This window comes from Squalius cephalus (assembly GCF_949319135.1).
Source record: "Squalius cephalus genome assembly, chromosome: 24".
Taxonomy (NCBI): Eukaryota; Metazoa; Chordata; class Actinopteri; order Cypriniformes; family Leuciscidae; genus Squalius; species Squalius cephalus.
Genome location: NC_137145.1, coordinates 17,870,307 through 17,892,559, shown reverse-complemented (window position 1 = coordinate 17,892,559; position 22,253 = coordinate 17,870,307). Strand labels below are relative to the sequence as shown.

The 22,253-nt window shown below is 38.7% G+C and overlaps 3 protein-coding genes across 15 annotated transcripts in view; all 3 read left to right on the top strand.

The window, feature by feature from the left end:
* LOC307152417 (protocadherin gamma-C5-like) overlaps positions 1-22,253 on the top strand; it is a gene marked incomplete at its 5' end in the record, with an annotated part of 153,623 nt that overhangs the window by 23,463 nt on the left and 107,907 nt on the right. Inside the window, 2 exons of one of the 13 annotated variants that reach the window (XM_079861051.1) lie at positions 8,885-10,606; positions 13,905-14,636. The exons of 8 other annotated variants lie outside the window; for them this stretch is intronic. In XM_079861051.1, coding sequence (XP_079717177.1) covers positions 8,894-10,606; positions 13,905-14,636 — 2,445 coding nt within the window. Of the gene's footprint in view, positions 1-548; positions 3,105-8,884; positions 10,607-12,122; positions 14,637-15,302; positions 17,845-22,253 lie in introns of those variants that run through there. 4 more of the 13 variants (XM_079861040.1, XM_079861042.1, XM_079861050.1 and 1 more) reach the window with 4 other exon arrangements.
* LOC307152068 (protocadherin beta-16-like) lies at positions 5,347-8,017 on the top strand (the record flags this gene model as incomplete). Its single annotated transcript, XM_079860462.1, has 1 exon — positions 5,347-8,017. Exon 1 carries the CDS (start codon positions 5,552-5,554, stop codon positions 8,015-8,017), a length of 2,466 nt encoding a protein of 821 aa, XP_079716588.1. The 5' UTR covers positions 5,347-5,551.
* Positions 19,049-22,237, top strand: LOC307152067 (protocadherin gamma-A3-like; the record flags this gene model as incomplete). The annotated part of the gene is made up of 1 exon (XM_079860461.1): positions 19,049-22,237. The coding sequence occupies one exon, from the start codon at positions 19,049-19,051 to the stop codon at positions 21,485-21,487; it is 2,439 nt and encodes an 812-aa protein (XP_079716587.1). The 3' UTR covers positions 21,488-22,237.

The window sequence follows — 22,253 nt, the reverse complement described above, 5'->3', positions numbered from 1 at the left end:
TGTCAGATTTAGCAGTTTGTTACGATATTGTGTTGTTGTTTTAGTCTAAAACCCAAACTTAGTTTTTTAGTAAGTTTTAAGGTAGATGGTCTAAAGTGTTTGAATTTTCACTTTTAGGCTGATAGTACAATCTACATCTACTTTAATTCTTACTAAATAAACAAATTAGTTTGAAGCTGTGAATAAGAGGTTAAGCCTCCATTATCTTTTCAAACGAGTTTACTCCTTTATTTAATATGATTTCAAAGTTACGTAAGTAATTTCTTGTCCAATGTCTTTGAGGTCATCAGGTTTCAGCACCACAAACATGGACAGCGACATCACTGTCTTTTGTTTATCTCCGAATGCGTGACATTTTTAGTTCCTTTCCAATATATTTTGATGTATGTAATTGACTTTTTTTTTTTTACAAAATTACGCGATGAAAAACATGACTTCACTTGGTTATTCACTGTTGTCTTTTTAATAAATACATGAAAGATGCAATGAACAGAAAAATACTCACAGTGTCGCTATTCACCAAGTGTGCAGACTGATGCGTCTCTCCTCCCACACTTAATGTATGCAGTGTGAGCTCTGTCTGGTAGAATAAACGCCGCACAAAATGGAGTAACAGTCCGTCGACGCCTATTTAATTATTCAAATATCATCCGTCAGAGATTAATTTACTGTTGTGCAGGTGCGAACATTCAAACATGGAATACAGATTATTTTCAGGTCGTTTGTTTACATTTTTCGTGGCTCTCCTTCTGTTTCCTCTGAAACTCGTCTGTGCAGATCTGAGCTACAATATTCCGGAAGAAACGAAGCGCCAGTATGTGATTGGAAATATAGCCAAGGATCTCAGGATGGATGTAAAACAATTATCTGCTCGTAAAGCTCGGATAGACACGGAGGACAGCAGCAAACGGTATTGTGATATTAATCTGAATACTGGTGATTTAATCGTGGCAGACACAATAGACCGAGAAGAGCTTTGTGGAACTCAAATTCCCTGCATTCTCAGTTATGAGCTCGTACTGGAAAACCCTCTTGAAGTGCACCGAATAATTCTGCAAATTCAGGATATAAATGACAATGCGCCACGATTTCCAAATGAGCGTATTAATTTTGAAATCACAGAATCGGCAGACAAAGGCCAGCGATTCCGTTTGCATGAGGCTCATGACTCAGATATCGGACACAACACAGTCAATGGCTATTCACTGGAGAGAAACACACATTTTGTTTTGAATGTTCATGATAATGCAGATGGAGGGAAATACGCAGAACTCGTGTTGGAAAAGGAGCTGGATCGTGAACGGCAGAAGGAGATAGATATGATCCTCACAGCCACTGATGGTGGTTCACCGCAGAGATCTGGCACTGCTGTCATACACATCACTGTTCTAGATGCCAATGATAATGTCCCAGTATTTAGTCAGCCTGTTTATAAGGTCACTCTGGCTGAAAATACTCCTTCAGGAACAGAAATAATCAGAGTGAGCGCCACTGATGCTGATGAAGGTCCAAACGGGGAAGTGACATATGAATTCAGCAGAATTTCAGATAAAGCTGCAAAATTGTTTTCTATTAATAAGACGACAGGACAAATTGTGGTGACCGGAGAAATTGATTATGAAAAAGACAAAAAGTATGAATTGGGACTTCATGCCCAAGACACATTTGGGTTGTCATCAACTGCTAAAGTTATCATAGATATAAATGATGTTAATGATAATCCACCTAGAATCATCCTTAAATCTTTGAATAACCCGATACCTGAAAACTCTGATCCAGGTACTGAAGTGGGAATCATTAATGTTCAAGACAAAGACTCAGGAGAAAACCGGCAGATTCGTTGCTCTGTTCAGCAAAATGTTCCTTTCAAACTGAACCCATCTGTTAAAAACTATTTCTCTCTAGTAACTACAAAAGCTCTCGACCGAGAGAAAGAATCTGATTACAACATTACCATCACAGCCACAGATGGAGGATCTCCACCATTATCCACATCCATGACAATTCATTTATTTGTCTCAGATGTGAATGACAATCCTCCTGTGTTTGAGCAGCAGACATACAGTGCTTATATAAGTGAAAATAACAAACCAGGCACTTCTGTTTGTTCTGTCAGTGCAAATGACCCAGACTGGAGACAGAACGGGACTGTACTGTACTCTCTGGTACCCAGTGAAGTCAATGGGGTCCCAGTGTCCTCATTTCTATCTGTTAATGGAGATACAGGGGTGATTCATGCTGTAAGATCATTTGACTATGAGCAGTTCAGAAACTTCAGTGTCAAAGTTGTTGCCAGAGACAATGGTTCTCCTCCACTCAGCAGTAACGTGACAGTGAAAGTCTTCATAACAGATGAGAATGATAACTCTCCACAGATATTATACCCTGTTCCAGATGGAAAATCTTTAATGACTGAAATGGTCCCTAAAGCGACTCTCTCAGGCTCTCTGGTCTCCAAGGTGATCGCTGTAGATGCTGACTCTGGACAGAACGCATGGCTGTCCTATCAGATCTTGAAATCCACTGATCCGGGACTTTTCTCCATTGGTCTCCATAGTGGAGAGATCAAAACACAACGAGACATTTCTGAATCTGACAATATGAAGCAGAACCTTGTTATTTCAGTGAAGGATAACGGGCAGCTGTCTCTATCTACAACCTGTGCTGTGAATTTACTGATTTCGGACAACCTTTCTGAAGTTCCTGAACTTAAAGATATGACTTATGAGGACAGTAACTCTAAAGTAACGTCATACTTGATCATTGCATTAGTTTCCGTGTGCACCTTCTTCCTGACGTTCATCATACTGATCTTGGCAGTGAAGTTTTGTCACAGGAGAAAGCCCAGACTGTTGTTTGATGGAGCAGTTGCTGTTCCCAGCGCCTATCTGCCTCCCAACTATGCAGAGGTGGATGGAGCAGGAACTCTCCGCAGCTCTTACAATTATGACGCGTATCTAACCACAGGCTCGCGCACAAGTGACTTCAAGTTCATCACGTCTTACAATGAAAACACTGTCCCTTTCTCTCAAACTTTGTGTGACACAAAAACAACAGACACATGTAGTAACACCAATGGTGAAGGACTAAGCTACCCCACTCTGGTAAATAAATAATTTGATTAGTTTTGACTTCACAATTTAATTTAATTTTTTTTGTTAGAGTGTATGTGAGTATGAAGGTCACTACCTCTTCATTTTCCTGGTTTGAGTTCTGTAAAAGCATTTATGAGATTGTACAAAGTTCTTATCTGTGGTGTCAGCTATACACACTGAAAAAAAAAAATGTTTAGTCGGTTCAACTTAAAAGATGTACTTCATGTGGTCTACAATAACTGGTTCTGTTGAAATTAAATAAATTATTTAAGATAACTGATGATAAACAAGATTTTACTGAAGCATAACTTTCAGTAGATATAACCTCATTTCTCCAGTTAGGTAAATTTACTTAATAAGTTTGATATAATATTTGTTGTTGTTGTTGTTGTTGTTGTTGTTTAATATGAAAGTCATTTTCCACCTTTATAAATACACTAAAAAATAATTAATTACCCTTATTTAATTTAATTGAAGACATTTCTACACACAACTTAAATTAGTTTATTAAAAAGTAAATCAGTTTAATTGGATTAACAGTGTTGTTCATCATTAAGCACAATGTATATAATGAACCATAAGTAAAGACAGGTATCAGACTGAGCATAGAACTCTGAGTACACACAGCCTAAGCACAATGGTAACCACACAATTCAGTAACAGAAACAACTCTAATTGTCCAACTTAACTGAACATTAATATAATCTACCAACATATTTTCCCTTTATTGTAAAACACATAAAATAAAACTTAATACCCAGCCCTGGGCAGTGGATCTGTAGTGCTTGGCAATGGACTGCATTAGGAGAGTAAATTTAGGGATTAAGTGTTATTTTATGTGTTTTTCAGTAAAGGGAAAGATGTGTTAATGTTCAATGTTGGACATTTAGAGGAGTTTCTGTTATTGAATTGTGTGGTTACCATTGTGCTGAACAGTAGCGCTATCGATTGTGATTTTCACTTTGATACAACTTAATGTGTTTAATAAAATCTCAATTTTTCATTGAAGCAAAATTCGCAGATCAGCAAGAAACAGGTGCGCATGTGTCGAATGTATCCATCCTGATCTTTAATGGAAATTGTATTTTGGGTCAATGTAACTCAATTAAGTTAAAACAGCATTCCCTTGTTTTATGTTACGTTACAGATTGAAGTAGGTTACAACAACCAAAATAGAATTTGTAGGTAGAATCAGGTAATACCTCCTTAAAGCAACAACTGCACATGTCCACTTTTTACAGTGCAGTCAACATTATTCTCTCTCGGAGTTAGTCATTTGAGGTTTTCTGTCATGTTTATTTAACGATTTCAAACTACACATGTGTATTAATTCATCTGTAAATTCATATTAATTGTAAGAAAGTGTCTGAAAAAATTTATACCTTATTGTACTGTGGATGTCACACAAACAAGTAATTGTCAAATAAAGTTAAAATTCCAAGACAAATTAAAAGTTTTTGTCACTTTACTCAATTTACTCACTTTCTTTATAAATAATAATAATAATAATAATAATAATAATAATAATAATAATAATAATAATAATATGTATAATAACATAACTCTATGCTTAAAATAAAAAAAAGAGTAAAAGTATGATTAGGCCTACTATTGATTTGGTTCAACCCTAAATTGTAGGGTTTTTCCCCCAGCTTTAATGGTTTGAAGGTTTAATTTAAACTGCCCTAACTTGTTTAATCTCATTTGTGTCTTTCATGCTATCCTCTATGAACCAATACTGGATTTTCTTCTATAGGTAAGACAAACTCTTTTTTGCTATAAATTAACTGAGATGCATGCTTATGATGGATGATTCTACATCATTATGTGTCTAATAGAGACTGAAAAGCTTGGATATCTATTTGAACAATTGACCATAAACATATTCACTTGTACAACCGGGCACAACCTGTTGACACTATTCCAGTTTTTGTTCTACCTTTCATTTCAATGAGAGTCTGAGAGTGGAACATAGTATTCTGTATTGAATTCGTCGGGTGCTGTTCATTCCGATGGTGCTGAAAAGGTCAACGGTTTCATTCAGTTGCCTGATATTGTGTTGTGTTGGTTACTTATTAAACAGCCTGTGACCCAGTCACATATATATCAACCTGAATTAGTTACATATAATAATAATAATAATAAAAACATTATTATTATTATTATTATTATTATTATTATTATTTTAGTGATGTTTATGTTTTACATTTGGTTGCAGCCGCAGTGAGGCTACTGGTCTTGTATTTGCGACTTTAAAGCTCTGAGTGCCGCTGTTGATTAACGTGAGAAGAGAGAGTGTTTCTCTGTATAGTCAGTATTGCCAGTCCCTTGCTGGCTCGGTTGGACATATGCTGCGTTTTTTCGACGGAAAGAACATGAATGCGTTACTTTGGATTTAAGAATGTAATGTTTTTTCGTGTTTGATCCCACTTTGTTTGACCACACAGTTTATCAAGATGGCTTTCTGCTGCTTATTAAGCATTTCAGACGGTTTTTGGATTATTTTTACGCACTCAAAATGGCAGGTTGTGTTTTTCATTCTCTGCTTCAGCGGAATGGACGTCGTAAATTGCAATGTGAGATATTCCATCCCGGAGGAAATGCCAGAGGGATCATTCGTAGGCAACATCGCTAAGGATCTGGGGATAGAGATAAGTAGACTCATATCTGGAAAAGCTCGCGTCGTAACAAAGGGCGGTCGACAGTATGTCGATCTGAGCAGAGACAAAGGAACTCTAGTGGTTAAAGAAAGGATAGATCGCGAGGAGCTCTGTAAGCAAACGACGCCTTGCAGCTTCAGTTTTGATCTTATCGTTGAAAACCCTATCCAGCTGCACCGAGTCACTGTTGAGGTGCAAGATATAAACGATAATGCTCCGTTATTTCCGAAAGACAATGTTTATTTGAAAATAGCTGAAAATTCAGTTTTAGGAGCTCGCTTCCCTTTGGATAGCGCTATAGATACAGATGTCGGTCTGAATAGTATACAGAGCTATAAACTACATCCAGCTGATAGTTTTAAACTGGAGGTGCATAGTCAGACCGATGGCAACAAATACATTGAGATGGTTTTACAGCGAGAACTAGATCGAGAGGAGCGTGATGAGATTAAATTGGTTCTTGTAGCAGCTGATGGTGGATCACCTCAAAAATCAGGCACTGCAAGAATTCATATTACTGTTCTGGATGTTAATGACAATGCCCCGGTGTGTAAACAGTCAGTATTTAAAACTGAAGTCAGTGAAAGTTCACCTGCTGATACAGTCATTGGTTCTGTAAGTGCTTCTGATGCTGACGAAGGTGTAAATGGTCATGTTTCCTATTCCTTCGCTGTAGCCAGCAAAGAAGCGAGGGAGCTTTTTGAGATAAACACAGATACAGGTGAGATTACAATTCTTGGTCATTTAGATTATGAATCTCAAAATAGTTATCAATTAAACTTTAATGCAAGAGATGAAGGAGGTTTGTCAGATACATGCAAATTTGTCATAGATGTAATTGATGAAAATGACAACTCTCCCACCATACAGCTTATGTCCTTCTCAAACACCCTTCCTGAAAATTCCCCAGTGGGAACAACCGTAGCCGTCATTAACATAGAGGACGCAGATTCGGGTAAAAACGGCCTTGTTCATTGCTCACTAAATCAAAACACACCGTTTAAAATTGAGTCATCACTCACAGACTATTACAGTTTAATTACTGATGATATGCTTGACCGAGAAAGTTTTGCTGAATATAACATATCGATCTTGGTATCAGACCAAGGAAGTCCAGCGCGACACGCAAACAAAACACTGACGGTAAAAATATCCGATGTCAATGACAACCCGCCTATATTCGATTCTGACGAATATAAAACATTTGTTGGTGAAAATAATTCTCCTGGTCTGACTATAATGACTGTTAAAGCAAAAGATGCTGACTGGGGTCCCAACGCGCAATTGTCCTACTTCCTGAAGGATGAAGACATGCTTGGTGCACCGCTAAGTTCTCTCGTGTCTGTGGATTCACTTACTGGAACTATTCATGCAGTGAAATCATTTGATTTTGAACAGTTAAAATCGTTTTCATTTAACGTGACAGCTCGAGACGGAGGATCCCCGCCCTTGAGTTCTGAAGTGACAATAAATATTAATATTCAAGATCAGAATGACAACGCTCCTCAGGTTCTGTATCCAGTACAGACTGGCGGTTCAGTGGTAGCTGAGATTGTGCCTCGTGCTGCAGATGTTGGATATCTCGTCACTAAAGTGGTGGCTGTTGATGTGGACTCTGGACAGAATGCCTGGCTCTCCTATAAACTACAGAAAGCTACAGACAGAGCGCTGTTTGAAGTGGGTTTACAGAATGGAGAAATAAGAACTGTGCGACAAGTGACTGATAAAGATGCTGTCAAACAGAAACTCACTGTTGTTGTGGAGGATAACGGACAGCCCTCTCGCTCAGCTGTGGTCTCCATTAACGTGGCTGTGGCTGACAGCTTTCCTGAATTGTTGTCAGATTTCACAGACTTTACGCATGAAAAACAATATAACGACAACCTGACTTTTTATTTAGTTCTCGCACTGGCCGCTGTTTCTTTCCTATTTATCACTTGTGTGGTTGTGATAATATCAGTAAAGATCTACAGATGGAGACAATCTCGCTTCCTCTTTCAGTCCAATCTGCCTGTTATTCCGTACTATCCAACGCATTACGCAGACACAGGAGTCACTGGAACTCTGCCGCACGGGTATAATTATGAAGTGTGCATGACGACTGACTCGAGGAAGAGTGACTGTAAGTTTTCTACACTCGGTGGACAGAGTGTTTTAGTGGTGGACCCGAGTTTCACCGAGACGATGCAGCGCGCAATCCAGGAAAAGAACATTCTTGAAAATTCTGAACTACATGAAATGGTAAGAGCACTGCAGGAATGACTGAATGTACACATAAATAATAATAATAATAATAATAATAATAATAATAACAATAATTTGCTGTGTCTTTATGTACATATATTCGGTTGCGCAACCTGTTACAACCTGTTGATGTTGTTTAAACTTAAATTTGAAATATATCTATATACCTTAACAACTTAACATGCTGAAACTTGAAAATCGATATATTTAATCAAGGTCACATAAAACTGGTTGGCTAGATCTTTCGCTATATGTTATTGTGAGTTGGACACTGCTGATAAAAACAACAAGGATCATATAATTCAGAAATAATATTCCAAGCCGAAGAAATTGTGTTAAAATGTAGTGTCTTTGTCATTGACTAAACGGTGTATTTCTGAAAGCTATGCGCTTTCGTTTTCATTTTTGATAACTTTCTGTTAAGTTACATTTTAATGAGAGTCTGAGAGTCGAACATTTTATTCAGGATTTAATTCGTCGGATGCTGTTCATTCCGATGGTGCTGAAATGTTAAAAGGTTTCATCCTGTTGCCTGATTGAACAGCATGTGACTCAGTCACATATATATCAACATGAAGCTGATACATATTATTATTATTATTATTAGTAGTAGTAGTAGTAGTATGATGATGATGTTTATGTTTTACGTTTGGCTTATACAGATTCAGTAAGGCTACTGGTCTTGTATTTGCGACTTTAAAGCTCTGAGTGCCGCTGTTGATTAATATGTGAGAAGAGAGCGTGTTTCTCTGTCTGTATTGCCAGTCCCTTACTGACGCGTTTGCAGGTTGGACATATGCAGCGGTTTTCGGTGAAGATAACGTGAATCCGTTGTTTTGGATTTTGGATTTGTATGTTTTTTCATGCTTGGTACTTTACTTCGTTTGAACACAGATGGCTTTCATCAGCTTATTAAGCAATTCGGACATTCCTTGGATGGTTTCCACGCATTCAAAATGGCAGGTTGTTGTTTTCATTCTCTGCTTCTACGGAATGGACGTCGTAAATTGCAATGTGAGATATTCCATCCCGGAAGAAATGCCAGAGGGATCATTCGTAGGCAACATCGCTAAGGATCTGGGGATAGAGATAAGTAGACTAATATCTGGAAAAGCTCGCGTTGTAACAAAGGGCGGACGACAGTATGTCGATCTGAGCAGAGACAAAGGGACTCTAGTGGTTAAAGAAAGGATAGATCGCGAGGAGCTCTGTAAGCAAACAACGCCTTGCAGCTTCAGTTTTGATCTTATCGTTGAAAACCCTATCCAGCTGCACCGAGTCACTGTTGAGGTGCAAGATATAAACGATAATGCTCCGTTATTTCCGAAAGACAATGTTAACCTGGAAATAAGCGAAAATGCGATTTCTGGAACTAGGTTCCCTTTGGATAGCGCTATAGATTCAGATGTCGGTCTGAATAGTATACAAAGCTATAAACTACATCCAGCTGATAGTTTTAAACTGGAGGTGCATAGTCAGACCGATGGCAGCAAATACATTGAGATGGTTTTACAGCGAGAACTAGATCGAGAGGAGCGCGATGAGATTAAATTGGTTCTTGTAGCAGCTGATGGTGGATCACCTCAAAAATCAGGCACTGCAAGAATTCATATTACTGTTCTGGACGTTAATGACAATGCCCCGGTGTGTAAACAGTCAGTATTTAAAACTGAAGTCAGAGAAAGTTCACCTGCTGGTACTGTTATTGGTTCTGTTAGTGCTTCTGATGCTGACGAAGGTGTAAATGGTCATGTTTCCTATTCCTTCGCTGTTGCCAGCAAAGAAGCGAGGGAGCTTTTTGAGATAAACACAGATACAGGTGAGATTACACTTCTGAGCAATTTAGATTATGAATCTCAAAATAGTTATCAGTTAAACATTAAAGCAAAAGATAAAGGAGGTCTCGCAGATACATGCAAATTTGTCATAGATGTAATTGATGAAAATGACAACTCTCCCACCATACAGCTTATGTCCTTCTCAAACACCCTTCCTGAAAATTCCCCAGTGGGAACAACCGTAGCCGTCATTAACATAGAGGACGCAGATTCGGGTAAAAACGGCCTTGTTCATTGCTCACTAAATCAAAACATACCGTTTAAAATTGAGTCATCACTCACAGACTATTACAGTGTAATTACTGATGATATGCTTGATCGAGAAAGTTTTGCTGAATATAACATATCGATCTTGGTATCAGACCAAGGAAGTCCAGCGCGACACGCAAACAAAACACTGACGGTAAAAATATCCGATGTCAATGACAACCCGCCTATATTCGATTCTGACGAATATAAAACATTTGTTAGTGAAAATAATTCTCCTGGTCTGACTATAATGACTGTTAAAGCAAAAGATGCTGACTGGGGTCCGAACGCGCAATTGTCCTACTTCCTGAAGGATGAAGACATGCGTGGTGCACCGCTAAGTTCTCTCGTGTCTGTGGATTCACTTACTGGAACTATTCATGCAGTGAAATCATTTGATTTTGAACAGTTAAAATCATTTTCATTTAACGTGACAGCTCGAGACGGAGGATCCCCGCCCTTGAGCTCTGAAGTGACAATAAATATTAATATTCAAGATCAGAATGACAACGCTCCTCAGGTTTTGTATCCAGTACAGACTGGCGGTTCAGTGGTAGCTGAGATTGTGCCTCGTGCTGCAGATGTTGGATATCTCGTCACTAAAGTGGTGGCTGTTGATGTGGACTCTGGACAGAATGCCTGGCTCTCCTATAAACTACAGAAAGCTACAGACAGAGCGCTGTTTGAAGTGGGTTTACAGAATGGAGAAATAAGAACTGTGCGACAAGTGACTGATAAAGATGCTGTCAAACAGAAACTCACTGTTGTTGTGGAGGATAACGGACAGCCCTCTCGCTCAGCTGTGGTCTCCATTAACGTGGCTGTGGCTGACAGCTTTCCTGAAGTGTTGTCAGAGTTCACAGACTTTACGCATGAAAAACAATATAACGACAACCTGACTTTTTATTTAGTTCTCGCACTGGCCGCTGTTTCTTTCCTATTTATCACTTGTGTGGTTGTGATAATATCAGTAAAGATCTACAGATGGAGACAATCTCGCTTCCTCTTTCAGTCCAATCTGCCTGTTATTCCGTACTATCCACCGCATTACGCAGACACAGGAGTCACTGGAACTCTGCCGCACGGGTATAATTATGAAGTGTGCATGACGACTGACTCGAGGAAGAGTGACTGTAAGTTTTCTACACTCGGTGGACAGAGTGTTTTAGTGGTTGATCCGAGTTTCACTGAGACGATGCAGCGCGCAATCAAGGAAACGAACATTCTTGAAAATTCTGAACTACATGAAATGGTAAGAGCACTGCAGGAATGACTGAACGTACACATAATAATAATAATAATTATAAAAATAATAATAATAACAATAATTTGCTGTGTGTCTTTATGAATGGAGATGATATATTCGTTTGCGCAACCTATTACAACCTGTTGATGTTGTTTAAACTTGAATCTGAAATATATCTACCTTAACAATTTAACATGCTGAAACTATAAAACAGATATGTTTAATCAAGGTCACATAAAACTGGTAGGCTAGATCTTTCGCTATGTTATTGTGAGTTGGACACTGCTGATAAAAACAACAAGGATAATATAATTCAGAAATAATATTCTTGTCCAAAGAAATTGTGTTAAAATGTAGTGTCTAAACGGTGTATTTCTGAAAGCTATGCTCTTTCGTTTTCATTTTTGATAACTTTCTGTTAACTTACATTTTAATTAGAGTCTGAGAGTCGAACATTTTATTAAGGATTTAATTCGTCGGGTGCTGTTCATTCCGATGGTGCTGAAATTGTCAACGGTTTCATCCTGTTGCCTGATTGAACAGTCTGTGACTCAGTCACATGAAGCAGATACTATTATTATTAATAATAATAATATAGTAATGTTTATGTTTTACGTTTGGCTTATACAGATTCAATGAGGCTGGTCTTGTATTTGCGACTTTAAAGCTCTGAGTGCCGCTGTTGATTAACATGTGAGAAGAGAGCGTGTTTCTCTGTATAGTCTGTATTGCCAGTCCCTTACTGACGCGTTTGCAGGTTGGACATATGCAGCGGTTTTCGGTGAACGTGTCATTTTGGATTTAGGATTTTGCTTTGTTTTTCAAACTTGGTACCACTTCGTTTGACCACACAGTGTAGATGGCTTTCTTCAGTTTATTAAGCAATTCGGACATTCCTTGGATGGTTTCCACGCATTCAAAATGGCAGGTTGTTGTTTTCATTCTCTGCTTCAGCGGAATGGACGTTGTAAATTGCAATGTGAGATATTCCATCCCGGAGGAAATGCCAGAGGGATCATTCGTAGGCAACATCGCTAAGGATCTGGGGATAGAGATAAGTAGACTCATATCTGGAAAAGCTCGCGTTGTAACAAAGGGCGGTCGACAGTATGTCGATCTGAGCAGAGACAAAGGAACTCTAGTGGTTAAAGAAAGGATAGATCGCGAGGAGCTCTGTAAGCAAACGACGCCTTGCAGCTTCAGTTTTGATCTTATCGTTGAAAACCCTATCCAGCTGCACCGAGTCACTGTTGAGGTGCAAGATATAAACGATAATGCTCCGTTATTTCCGAAAGAAAATGTTAACCTGAAAATAGCTGAAAATGCCGTTGTAGGAGCTCGCTTCCCTTTGGATAGCGCTATAGATACAGATGTCGGTCTGAATAGTATACAGAGCTATAAACTACATCCAGCTGATAGTTTTAAACTGGAGGTGCATAGTCAGACCGATGGCAACAAATACATTGAGATGGTTTTACAGCGAGAACTAGATCGAGAGAAGCGCGATGAGATTAAATTGGTTCTTGTAGCAGCTGATGGTGGATCACCTCAAAAATCAGGCACTGCAAGAATTCATATTACTGTTCTGGATGTTAATGACAATGCCCCGGTGTGTAAACAGTCAGTATTTAAAACTGAAGTCAGAGAAAGTTCACCTGCTGGTACTGTTATTGGTTCTGTTAGTGCTTCTGATGCTGACGAAGGTGTAAATGGTCATGTTTCCTATTCCTTCGCTGTTGCCAGCAAAGAAGCGAGGGAGCTTTTTGAGATAAACACAGATACAGGTGAGATTACACTTCTGAGTAATTTAGATTATGAATCTCAAAATAGTTATCAGTTAAACATTCATGCAAGAGATAAAGGAGGCTTCTCGGATACTTGCAAAATTGTCATAGATGTAATTGATGAAAATGACAACTCTCCCACCATACAGCTTATGTCCTTCTCAAACACCCTTCCTGAAAATTCCCCAGTGGGAACAACCGTAGCCGTCATTAACATAGAGGACGCAGATTCGGGTAAAAACGGCCTTGTTCATTGCTCACTAAATAAAAACATACCGTTTAAAATTGAGTCATCACTCACAGACTATTACAGTGTAATTACTGATGATATGCTTGACCGAGAAAGTTTTGCTGAATATAACATATCGATCTTGGTATCAGACCAAGGAAGTCCAGCGCGACACGCAAACAAAACACTGACGGTAAAAATATCCGATGTCAATGACAACCCGCCTATATTCGATTCTGACGAATATAAAACATTTGTTAGTGAAAATAATTCTCCTGGTCTGACTATAATGACTGTTAAAGCAAAAGATGCTGACTGGGGTCCCAACGCACAATTGTCCTACTTTCTGAAGGATGAAGACATGCGTGGTGCACCGCTAAGTTCTCTCGTGTCTGTGGATTCACATACTGGAACTATTCATGCAGTGAAATCATTTGATTTTGAACAGTTAAAATCGTTTTCATTTAACGTGACAGCTCGAGACGGAGGATCCCCGCCCTTGAGTTCTGAAGTGACAATAAATATTACTATTCAAGATCAGAATGACAACGCTCCTCAGGTTCTGTATCCAGTACAGACTGGCGGTTCAGTGGTGGCTGAGATTGTGCCTCGTGCTGCAGATGTTGGATATCTCGTCACTAAAGTGGTGGCTGTTGATGTGGACTCTGGACAGAATGCCTGGCTCTCCTATAAACTACAGAAAGCTACAGACAGAGCGCTGTTTGAAGTGGGTTTACAGAATGGAGAAATAAGAACTGTGCGACAAGTGACTGATAAAGATGCTGTCAAACAGAAACTCACTGTTGTTGTGGAGGATAACGGACAGCCCTCTCGCTCAGCTGTGGTCTCCATTAACGTGGCTGTGGCTGACAGCTTTCCTGAAGTGCTGTCAGAGTTCACTGACTTTACGCATGAAAAACAATATAACGACAGCCTGACTTTTTATTTAGTTCTCGCGCTGGCCGCTGTTTCTTTCCTATTTATCACTTGTGTGGTTGTGATAATATCAGTAAAGATCTACAGATGGAGACAATCTCGCTTCCTCTTTCAGTCCAATCTGCCTGTTATTCCGTACTATCCACCGCATTACGCAGACACAGGAGTCACTGGAACTCTGCCGCACGGGTATAATTATGAAGTGTGCATGACGACTGACTCGAGGAAGAGTGACTGTAAGTTTTCTACACTCGGTGGACAGAGTGTGTTAGTGGTGGACCCGAGTTTCACTGAGACGATGCAGCGCGCAATAAAGGAAACAAACTTCGTAGAAGATCCTGACAGTCTTAAAATGGTAAGACCAAATGCATTTAAAAGACTGAAATAAAATCTATATATAATTTTGAAATTGCAAACAGTAAATGTTGGCTAGTATTAGGAAGCTTGTTATGTAGCCTACCGTGTTGAATCTGTAACACTTTAAAGCAAGGTTCAGTTTCGTTACATTAATGCATTAGCTACCATGAACTAAAACATTACAACATTTATCTTGGTTATTGTTAATTTCTGAATATAATACATTGAACGTTGTATAAATTAGTCCGTAAACGAATGATCTGACAATTAACGATATGATTAGGCCTAATGAAAATTAACAATAAACAATAGTATATTGGTTAATCAGTATGAACCGTGAATAATAAATGCTGTATTGGTCATTATTAGTTAAAGGAAGCTTGTATATAAAATACTCATATATATATATATATATATATATATATATATATATATATATATATATATATATATATATATATATATATATATTCTATCTTTGTTGAGATCAATGTTCTGGGACATTTTATAGCTTTTATTAGTGCCATTTCTCGCTCTCAACTCTAAGGGCCGCTGTTGATTTGTAGAAAAGCATGTAGGTGATCTCCTGTGATTGGTAGAGCTGTGCTGATGCTGGTTAGGAGATTGTGGAGGAGACTAAAGAGAGTCGATGAAGGGACACAGTCACTGACTAAAAGCTGCCGAGCTGGATTACTTTGTGGATATTCCAATTGATAAGCATTAAATACATTTTGTAAATTGAATACATAATGTATAGCATTTTTGTAATTACATTGTGTAGAAGAATTAATTTTTACCAGTCGCGAGGACAGCCATTGGATGGTGTTTTCCTATGGAGGGTTTTATTCATCATGGCCGTTTGCTTGATCTCAAACATAAACGCACAGATTCGTTACTCAGTTCCAGAGGAAATGAAGAAAGGATCTCTTATCGGGAATATAGCTCATGATCTTGGTCTGGATGCTCAAAGACTGCGCTCGGGTCGGGCTCGTATCGTGTCTGGCGACAGCACTGAATACGTAGAGCTGAAAACAGACAAAGGGATTTTGGTTGTGAAGGAGAGAATTGACCGAGAGCAGCTTTGCGCTGAAACCACTCCGTGCAGCTTCACATTTGAAATAATACTTGATAATCCAATGGAGCTACATCATGTTACGGTAGAAATATTGGATGTAAACGATCACTCACCAACATTTCCTAAAGATGAAATTAATCTTGAAATAAGTGAATCGGCCGCGCCTGGGGCTCGTTTCTTACTGGGAAGCGCAGATGATCCTGATGTAGGTGTAAATGGTATACAAAATTATGTCATATCACAGAATGAGAATTTTATTTTAAAACAACATTCACGGCCAAGTGGGGTCAAATATGCTGAAATGGTGCTTCAGAAACTTCTAGACAGAGAGCAGCATCCACGACTGTCTCTCATTCTCACAGCGGTCGACGGAGGAAGTCCTCAAACATCTGGTAATATGAAAATAGAGGTGAATGTACTAGATGCAAATGACAACGCGCCAGTGTTCAACCAATCTGTATATAGAGCAACAATAGCAGAAAATTCACTTAAGGGGACATTTATAACCATTGTCAATGCTAGTGATGCAGACAGCGGCGCAAATGGATTGTTTTCTTATAGCTTTGGGAATTTGAAAGTCATTGCTGAGATTTTTAAGATGAATGAAAGCACAGGTGTTATAACTCTAAATGGAGTGCTTGATTACGAAAAAGCAAAGAAATACGAATTTGATATCGAAGCAAAGGACCAAGGCGGTTTGGGAGACTCTGCCAAAGTCATAGTTGATTTAATTGATGTTAATGATAATGCGCCGTTTATTAGTGTTATGTCATTTTCAAACCCAGTGTCTGAGGAAGCACCTCTTGGTACAACTATCGCGATCTTCAGTGTCAAAGATTTGGATGCAGGAGACAATGGACACGTTGAGTGTACTGTTGATACTCCGTTCAAATTACATTCTTCATTGCGGAATTATTACACTTTAGTTACTGATGCTGCTTTAGATCGAGAACGTGTGGCAGAATATAATATCACAATCACAGCTACAGATTCGGGGTCTCCTGCGCTTTCCAGTCAGAAAACTTTAAATCTTAAAGTATCAGATGTTAATGACAATCCGCCCAGGTTTCAAAAGAGTATTTACACTGCATATGTTACTGAAAATAATTCACCTGGTTTGTCCATATTTACTCTGAGAGCTCAAGATGATGACTGGAACCAGAACGCTCGTATCTCGTATCTTCTAGATGAAACTACAGTGGGTGGATCCCCTGTTTCCTCTTTTATATCAGTAAATGCTGACAGTGGAGTGGTGCACGCGCTGCGCGGTTTTGACTATGAGCAAATGAAAAGTGTTCGTGTCTGTGTGAAAGCACAAGATGGAGGCTCTCCACCCCTCAGCACTAATGTGACTTTGGATATTATAATCCAAGATCAGAATGACAACGCTCCTCAGGTTCTGTATCCAGTACAGACTGGCGGTTCAGTGGTGGCTGAGATTGTGCCTCGTGCTGCAGATGTTGGATATCTCGTCACTAAAGTGGTGGCTGTTGATGTGGACTCTGGACAGAATGCCTGGCTCTCCTATAAACTACAGAAAGCTACAGACAGAGCGCTGTTTGAAGTGGGTTTACAGAATGGAGAAATAAGAACTGTGCGACAAGTGACTGATAAAGATGCCGTCAAACAGAAACTCACTGTTGTTGTGGAGGATAACGGACAGCCCTCTCGCTCAGCTGTGGTCTCCATTAACGTGGCTGTGGCTGACAGCTTTCCTGAAGTGTTGTCAGAGTTCACAGACTTTACGCATGAAAAACAATATAACGACAACCTGACTTTTTATTTAGTTCTCGCGCTGGCTGCTGTTTCTTTCCTATTTATCACTTGTGTGGTTGTGATAATATCAGTAAAGATCTACAGATGGAGACAATCTCGCTTCCTCTTTCAGTCCAATCTGCCTGTTATTCCGTACTATCCACCGCATTACGCAGACACAGGAGTCACTGGAACTCTGCCGCACGGGTATAATTATGAAGTGTGCATGACGACTGACTCGAGGAAGAGTGACTGTAAGTTTTCTACACTCGGTGGACAGAGTGTTTTAGTGGTGGACCCGAGTTTCACTGAGACGATGCAGCGCGCAATGAAAGAAAAGAACTTCTTAGAAGATCCCGACAAGTGTCCTGAAATGGTAAGATCACCTGTTATATATATATAAAAAAGTATATATAATATTAAACTTAAAAGTGCTTTGTAATATTAGAAATCATTTGCACTATTTAAAATGAGTATACAATAAGATTTGGTTCGATAACGTAAGATAATGCATTACTTATCATTTACCATTAATTAACATGTTTATAGAATGTATTAATAAATAAATTTATTATTGCTCATTGTTAATTAATTTTTGTTCATAATACGTTATTTATAAAAATTCCAAAGATATTAGTTCATTTGATAATATTAAACTAGTTTAATAATTTCTATAAATGTTGTTCATTCAATCTTTATTTGATATTAAGACTATGTTCTGTCTCTAAAAGAGGTGATTTGTCGCACTGCCATTAATTCACGCTTTCATTGAATCTTACTTTAAAATTTATTTGAAATTATTTTCGGTTTTACTTTGTTTTGATGGTCAATTTAACACATTCTGTTGACTATAAGTAACGCTGCACCTACATGTCTATAGACACGCATTATAGTGTTTGCAGAGTATTAGTAGACTGATAGGGTTAAAAAAAAGTTGACGTACTTGCAAAGTTACTTATAATCAGTAAATGTCTGTTGGAGGACCGTTACAATTAAAGGTTAGCAGATATTAAGCAGACAGTCTACTAATACTCTAATGAGAGTAGTTGACATGTAGATGCAAAGTTACTTATAGTCAACAGACTTTTCAAAAGGGATCATCAAAATAAAAGTGTTACCTTATTTTCCCTATCTCCGGAATAATGATTGATTTCTTATATTTAAGTATTCTGCAATGTACAGTAAGATTAAAATTTACGAGAACGTTGGTGCGTTATTTGATTGTTTATAGTTATGTTTTATTTTTGTTGGGACCAAATTACGAAATTGAATCCTTGTTCTGAAACAGTTCATTATTGCTTTTATTAGTGTCGTTTCTCGCTCTCAACTCTAAGGGCCGCTGTTGATTTGTAGAAAAGCATGTATTGTATGTGATCTCCTATGATTGGTAGAGCTGTGCTGATGCTGGTTAGGAGATTGTGGAGGAAACTAAAGAGAGTCGATGAAGGGACACAGTCACTGACTAAAAGCTACCGAGCTGGATTACTTTGTGGATACTCCAGTTGCTGAACATCATCTACAGTCTGTAATCTGAATACGCAGGCCTAATGTATAAAATGTTTGTGATTACAGTATTTAAAATGATTCATTGTTCCCAATCGCGAGGACAGCCATTGGACCGTGTTTTCACATGGAGGGTTTTATTCATCATGGCCGTTTGCTTGATCTCAAACATAAACGCGCAGATTCGTTACTCAGTTCCAGAGGAAATGAAGAAAGGATCTCTTATCGGGAATATAGCTCATGATCTTGGTCTGGATGCTCAAAGACTGCGCTCGGGTCGGGCTCGTATCGTGTCTGGCGAAAGCACTGAATACGTAGAGCTGAAAACAGACAAAGGGATTTTGGTTGTGAAGGAGAGAATTGACCGAGAGCAGCTTTGCGCTGAAACCACTCCGTGCAGCTTCACATTTGAAATAATACTTGATAATCCAGTGGAGCTACATCATGTTACGGTAGAAATATTGGATGTAAACGATCACTCACCAATATTTGCTAAAGATGAAATTAATCTTGAAATAAGTGAATCGGCCGCGCCTGGATCTCGTTTCTTACTGGGAAGCGCAGATGATCCTGATGTTGGTCTAAACGCACTACAACATTATACTATGTCACCTAATAGTTATTTTAATCTTAAAGAACACTCGCGCCCCGATGGAGTCAAATATGCTGAAATGGTGCTTCAGAAACCTCTAGACAGAGAGCAGCATCCACGACTGTCTCTCATTCTCACAGCGGTCGACGGAGGAAACCCTCAAAGATCTGGTAATATGAAAATAGAAGTCACTCTACTAGATATAAATGACAACGCGCCAGTATTTAACCAGTCAGTTTACAGAGCAACAGTAAAAGAAAATTCATCTAAAGGAACCTATATTACAATTGTTAATGCTAGTGATGCAGACAGTGGTGCAAATAGTTTGATTACATACAGTTTTGCTAATTTAAAAGGTAACATAAAAGACATTTTTAAAATCGATGAGAAAACCGGTGTCATAACACTAATCGGGGTACTTGATTATGAAAAGGCAAAGAAATATGAAATTGGCATCGAGGCCAAAGATCAGGGTGGTTTAGGAAACTCTGCTAAAGTCATAGTTGATTTAATTGATGTTAATGATAATGCACCAGCTATCAGTGTTATGTCATTTTCAAGCCCAGTTACTGAAGACGCAACTGTTGGAACCACTATCGCTATTGTCAGTGTCAAAGATCTAGATGCAGGAGACAATGGACACGTTGACTGTACAATTAATAGAAACACACCATTCAAACTTCAGTCTTCACTGCGGAATTATTACACTTTAGTTACTGATGCTGCTTTAGATCGAGAACGTGTGGCAGAATATAATATCACAATCACAGCTACAGATTCAGGGTCTCCTGCGCTTTCCAGTCAGAAAACTTTAAATCTGAAAGTATCAGATGTTAATGACAATCCGCCCAGGTTTCATAAGACTGTTTACACTGCATATGTTACTGAAAATAATTCACCTGGTTTGTCCATATTCACTCTGAGTGCTCAAGATGATGACTGGAACCAGAACGCTCGTATCTCGTATCTTCTAGATGAAACTACAGTGGGTGGATCCCCTGTTTCCTCTTTTATATCAGTAAATGCTGACAGTGGAGTGGTGCATGCGCTGCGCGGTTTTGACTATGAGCAAATGAAAAGTGTTAGTGTCTGTGTGAAAGCGCAAGATGGAGGCTCTCCACCCCTCAGCACTAATGTGACTTTGGATATTATAATCCAAGATCAGAATGACAACGCTCCTCAGGTTCTGTATCCAGTACAGACTGGCGGTTCAGTGGTGGCTGAGATTGTGCCTCGTGCTGCAGATGTTGGATATCTCGTCACTAAAGTGGTGGCTGTTGATGTGGACTCTGGACAGAATGCCTGGCTCTCCTATAAACTACAGAAAGCTACAGACAGAGCGCTGTTTGAAGTGGGTTTACAGAATGGAGAAATAAGAACTGTGCGACAAGTGACTGATAAAGATGCTGTCAAACAGAAACTCACTGTTGTTGTGGAGGATAACGGACAGCCCTCTCGCTCAGCTGTGGTCTCCATTAACGTGGCTGTGGCTGACAGCTTTCCTGAAGTGCTGTCAGAGTTCACTGACTTTACGCATGAAAAACAATATAACGACAGCCTGACTTTTTATTTAGTTCTCGCGCTGGCCGCTGTTTCTTTCCTATTTATCACTTGTGTGGTTGTGATAATATCAGTAAAGATCTACAGATGGAGACAATCTCGCTTCCTCTTTCAGTCCAATCTGCCTGTTATTCCGTACTATCCACCGCATTACGCAGACACAGGAGTCACTGGAACTCTGCCGCACGGGTATAATTATGAAGTGTGCATGACGACTGACTCGAGGAAGAGTGACTGTAAGTTTTCTACACTCGGTGGACAGAGTGTTTTAGTGGTGGACCCGAGTTTCACTGAGACGATGCAGCGCGCAATGAAAGAAAAGAACTTCTTAGAAGATCCAGAATCGCAAGAAATGGTAAGATAGGCTGTTCTTTAAAAGACTGAAATAATGTAATATGCAGTAAATTGTGGCTAGTAATAAAAAAGCCTGTTACATCGTCTGTAACACTTTACCATATAAGGTTTAATTCGTTAACATTAATTAATGCATTAGCAACCATGAACTAAAAATAAATGGCATTTTTACAACTTTTATTTATATAGTTAATTATTCATTTTTGCATACTATACATTTCTAACATTTTAACATATTTTTATGTTGTATGAATCAATGTTTGTTAACGTGTTTTGACCGAAAATGTATTTGCAATAAACAATAATATATTTGTTAAACAAATTTGACCTAGATTATCAAATGTTGTATTGTTCACTGTTAGTTCTAGTGCATTAGCCAGTGTTAACGAACGGAAGCTGATTGTACAGTATTATCTTTAAAAAATAAAATGCGCCATTCTTAATGTTCTATTTGTAAATTAGGTTTTCTCACATGTTACTCTCTTTACTACTAAACGTAAAACAATATTAAAATTTATTATGAGAGAGTTTAAAGGTTGTTTGATTATATAGTTATTTTGGGATATTTTATCCTGTTCTATTTTTGTTGAGATCAAAGGACGGAATGCAGTTCTAGTTCTGAGATATGTCAGTGCTTTCATTAGTGTGGTTCTCGTTCTCAACTCTAAGGGCCGCTGTTGATTTGTAGAAAAGCATGTAGGTGATCTCCTGTGATTGGTGGAGCTGTGCTGATGCTGGTTAGGAGATTGTGAAGGAGACTAAAGAGAGTCGATGAA